The 5,258-nt window shown below is 40.3% G+C and overlaps 1 protein-coding gene across 1 annotated transcript in view; it reads left to right on the top strand.

The window, feature by feature from the left end:
* The window catches only part of LOC117105509 (fibropellin-1-like), a 16,666-nt gene that overhangs the window by 4,854 nt on the left and 6,554 nt on the right, over window positions 1–5,258 (top strand). Inside the window, exons 5-10 of the mRNA XM_033246672.1 lie at window positions 29–2,183; window positions 2,590–2,746; window positions 3,111–3,598; window positions 4,024–4,180; window positions 4,355–4,904; window positions 5,124–5,248. Coding sequence (XP_033102563.1) covers window positions 29–2,183; window positions 2,590–2,746; window positions 3,111–3,598; window positions 4,024–4,180; window positions 4,355–4,904; window positions 5,124–5,248 — 3,632 coding nt within the window. The remainder of the gene's footprint in view (window positions 1–28; window positions 2,184–2,589; window positions 2,747–3,110; window positions 3,599–4,023; window positions 4,181–4,354; window positions 4,905–5,123; window positions 5,249–5,258) is intronic.

Genomic DNA, 5,258 nt, shown 5'->3' on the forward strand with positions numbered 1-5,258 from the left:
GTTATTTGGTGTTCACTTCTCACCGCAGGACCATCGTAGACGTTGCTGTGTATTGCAATACGAATTACTACAATACGGACTGCGCCACGTACTGTGTTCCCCAAAATTCAAATTCAAATGGTTACTACACATGTCACTCATCAACGGGGGCAAAGATATGTTACCCGGGTTATTCGGGGTCAAGCTGCACAGTTGATATCAACGAGTGCAGTAGCAATCCGTGTAGAAACGGGGGAACGTGTGCACATGGTATCAACTACTTCACGTGCAGCTGCGCACCCGGTTTCCAGGGCACAACATGTACCGTGAACATTAATGAGTGCGCTAGCTATCCGTGCGCAAACGGTGGCACATGCGTAGATGGGGTGAATGGCTACCAATGTCAATGCCGAGCAGGTTTCAATGGGGAGCGATGCCAGACTGAAATCGACGAGTGTCTCTCGTCACCATGCGTGAATGGCGCTACCTGCAATGATGATATAGCTGGTTTTACATGTATATGCACTTCTGGATTCAGTGGCCAATATTGTGAAAACGATATTGATGAATGTGGAAGCAGTCCGTGCAAGAACCGGGCCATGTGCTCTGACCGGGTCGATGGGTTCGACTGCATATGCGCCGGAGGATATACAGGAACGTTATGTGAAATAGAAATCGATGAATGTGGAAGTTTTCCATGTCAGAATAATGCCACGTGTCTTGATGAAGTCAATGGATTCATTTGCAATTGTGATTATGGTTATTTTGGAGACGTTTGTGATGTTAATATCACTGATTGCACTGCACTGTGTCAGAATAATGCCACATGCTATGACATCCTCAATGGGGCCTTCTGTGATTGTGCTAGTGGGTATTTTGGGGACTATTGTAACTTTAATATCACAGATTGTCCAAGATTTTGTAAGAATAACAGTACATGTGAAATAGCTAACTCCACGATGACATGCCTCTGTGCTCCTGGATTCTATGGTGAACTATGTGACAGAGAATATGACGAATGTCAAAGTCAACCATGCCAAAACGGTGCAACATGCAATGACGTCGTCAATGGGTTCGTCTGCTCATGCGCGCCTGGGTATTTTGGGACAAGCTGCCAAGATGAAGTGGACGAATGTGAAAGTAGTCCTTGTGTGAATGACTCAGAATGCATTGACCTGATCGCTGACTTTTTTTGTAACTGTACCGAAGGCTTTGAAGGTATTTTCTGCGAAATAGACATCGACGAATGCATGTTTTCAGAATGCTTTGGAAACTCAACATGTATTGATGACGTTGACGGATACTCTTGTAAATGTGAGGACGGTTACGATGGAAATTTGTGTGAAATTGACATAGATGAGTGCCAGAGTAATCCGTGTAAAAATGGCGCTAATTGTACAGACGATATTAACTCCTTCATGTGCTCTTGCATGCCTGGATACACTGGTAAAATGTGCGAAGTAGATATTAATGAATGTAATTCTTCACCGTGTCTGAATAATGCAACTTGTGTTAATCATATTGATTCGTATTCTTGCATGTGTGATGTCGGCTGGGAAGGTATCGTCTGCGACTTCAACCCAAATGATTGCCTATACTCAAACTGCTTCAATAATGCAACTTGTGTCGATGGTATAGGCGAATACTTTTGTGAATGCAAAGCAGGTTACTATGGTGATTTATGTGAATTCGAAATAGATGAATGCTTAAGTAACCCGTGTAGAAATGGCGCTAACTGTACAGACAACATCGATGCCTTCACGTGTAGCTGTACACCTGGCTATACTGGTGTTATGTGCGAAGAAGATGTTAATGAATGTAATTCTTCACCATGTTTAAATAATGCAACTTGTGTTGATCAAATTGATTCGTATTCCTGTCTGTGTGACGTTGGCTGGGAAGGTAATGTCTGTGACTTCAACCCGAATGATTGTCTGCACTCAAACTGCTTCAATAATTCAACTTGTATTGATGGTATCGGCGGCTATACCTGTGAGTGTCCGACAGGCTACGAAGGAGAATTATGCGAAAATGACGTAAAAGAGTGTGACGAATATCCCTGCCAAAATAACGCTACTTGTGTAGAAGAAATCGGTTGGTTTATGTGTATCTGTGCTCCAGGTTTTGAAGGCGCTTATTGTGACGTAGATATCAATGACTGTGCGATGATGCCTTGTGCGAATGATGGAACCTGTGTTGATATGGTTAGTATTATTATCAAATCATACCAAACACTAAAAATCACACACGTGTATGTTATTTTCAAACTGCATAATTTATTTATTTTATTTTATTTTTATTCTTAGCAAAATTGGCTAAAAATTTCCAATATAGTGAACTTAATCTCTGTTTACGTAGCCATCCCTTTCACAATCGCACACAAACGCACATGTGCTACGTAAGTCTAATTGACAGTTGTTTTTGGTCGTAAAAAAAGACACGACCTTGACACGAGAGGAATTGAAACCATCATAGCCTAGAATCGGCTAAAATCCACTGTGTTACAATTTAAACACACACACTCGGGGTGTATAGGCCTATGAAGCTAGCGTAAATAGTCCTATGATGAACAGACTTGAATGTTATGTATATATAACGTGTTAATTTTAGGTCAACGGGTTTGAATGCTATTGCCCAGATGACTGGTACGGTACCAACTGCACAACGTACCTGCCGAACTTATGTTTGAATAATAACTGCACAAATAATTCAACATGTCAAGGAACTTTAGAAGGTTTCATTTGTACCTGTTTACCTGGATTTACAGGTAAGATCACGTTATTTTATGCATTAACTGTGTTAACGTTCAGGCACCAACGTACTTGCGTGAACCTTTTAATGAATACACACAGAGCAGCTTAGCTCAGTTGGGTAAACCGGTAGTAGTCACTTGAAACCTGGTGAAATAGTAATAATTTAAATGCTTAATCAATGTGCAGGAAAGTATCTGTCTCTTATACACATCTAGATGTGTATAAGAGACAGCATCAACGGTCATCATACATGTTAACATCAACGGTCATCATGCATGTTAACATCAACGGTCATCATGCATGTTCTGCATGCTCAACTGAAGTGTCATCCACATGGATATCCCTCCATGAAATAATAAAATCATCAGTCGTATTCAGGCACATCTCATGGCGCTAACTGTACAGACAACATCGATGCATTTATGTGTACCTGCGCACCCGGCTATACAGGTGTCATGTGCGAAGAGGATTTTAATGAATGTAATTCTTCACCATGTTTAAATAACGCAACTTGTGTTGATCAAATTGATTCGTATTCCTGTCTGTGTGACGTTGGATGGGAAGGAACCGTCTGCGACTTCAACTCGAATGATTGTATGCACTCAAAATGCTTCAATAACTCAACTTGTATTGATGGTATCGGCGGCTATACCTGTGAGTGTCCGACAGGCTACGAAGGGGAATTATGCGAAAATGACGTAAAAGAGTGTGACGAATATCCCTGCCAAAATAACGCTACTTGTGTAGAAGAAATCGGTTGGTTTATGTGTATCTGCGCTCCAGGTTTTGAAGGCGCTTATTGTGACGTAGATATCAACGACTGTGCGATAATGCCTTGCGCGAATGATGGAACCTGTGTTGATATGGTTAGTATTATTATCAAATCATACCAAACACTAAAAATCACACACGTGTATGTTATTTTCAATCTGTATAATTTATTTTATTTTATTTTTTTTTATGTGCTACGTAAGTGTAATTGACAGTTGTTTTTGGTCGTGAAAAAAAGACATGCGCCTTGAGCACCTTTGGGGGAGATGTGCGCTTTATAAATCTTTATTATTATTATTATTATTATTATTATTATTATTATTATTATTATTATTATTACGACCTTGACACGAGAGGAATTGAAACCATCATAGCCTAGAATCGGCTAAAATCCACTGTGTTACAATTTAAACACACACACACACCCTCGGGGTGTATAGGCATATATGATGCTAGCGTATAAATAATCCTATGATGAACAGACTTTAATGTTATGTATATATAACGTGTTAAATTTTAGGTCAACTGGTTTGAATGCTATTGCCCAGATGACTGGTACGGTACCAACTGCACAACGTACCTGCCGAACTTATGTTTGAATAATAACTGCACAAATAATTCAACATGTCATGGAACTTTAGAAGGTTTCATTTGTACCTGTTTACCTGGATTTACAGGTAAAAGATCAGGTTATTTTATGCATTAACTGTGTTAACGTTCAGGCACCAACGTACTTGCGTGAACCTTTTAATGAATACACACAGAGCAGCTTAGCTCAGTTGGGTAAACCGGTAGTAGTCATTTGAAACCTGGTGAAATAGTAATAATTTAAATGCTTAATCAATGTGCAGGAAAGTATTGTGAGGAGGATGTGAACGAGTGTCTAGGTGGTGCGTGTTTACATGGAGGAACCTGCCGTGACCACATTGCCGGGTTTTCGTGCGAGTGTATCCCTGGATACACTGGTGAATTCTGTGAGGTTGTTCTTGACACATGCGACAAGGTAGAGTGTAATAACGGAGAGTGCATTGAGGAGACTGACGGCTTCGCCTGCCAATGTCTGCCCGGCTACGAAGGAATCAACTGTGACAACAACATCGATGAATGTGCATCATCACCTTGCCTAAACGGTGGGACATGTACGGATGACGTCGATAAATTTAATTGCAAATGCCCAGAAACATTGTCAGGGAGTATGTGCGACCAAGACGTTGACGAGTGTACGAAAGGTGATGTCTGTCCTGAAAATGCCATCTGTAGAAATACGTTTGGTGGCTTTGATTGCGCCTGCAAGCCCGGATTCACTGGTGAGAAATGCGAGGACTTTAAGGATCCATGTGATGCGCATGGAATGCCGTGTAATAATGGAGGTACTTGTGTAACAACAGACGAATCTTACAGGTAAATGCTGCATATTTCAAATGTGATTCTGTAGTTTGATATCATCTTTTTTTTTATATCAGCATGATATCGTCATCATTCTTAACAAAGAAGAAAAACGAGGCTATGGCGTTGACTATTACCATAATGAAGTATTTTTTGAAGGTTTACATACTTTCTTTTGTGTCATATATTTTCTCTATTTATACCTGTGAATAAGTTAACTGGATATGTTTTTAGATGTGAATGCAGTATTGGATTTACAGGGGAAACTTGTAACATCATCATGGATCCATGCAAATCTTCGCCATGTTTGAACGATGGAGATTGTGAGGTAAACGACGAGAAAAGTTACACGTGCAGGTGTACTAAAGA

The sequence above is a fragment of the Anneissia japonica genome, unplaced genomic scaffold (assembly GCF_011630105.1).
Source record: "Anneissia japonica isolate Jap-2015-1 unplaced genomic scaffold, ASM1163010v1 scaffold2030_len652032_cov178, whole genome shotgun sequence".
NCBI classification, from domain to species: domain Eukaryota; kingdom Metazoa; phylum Echinodermata; class Crinoidea; order Comatulida; family Comatulidae; genus Anneissia; species Anneissia japonica.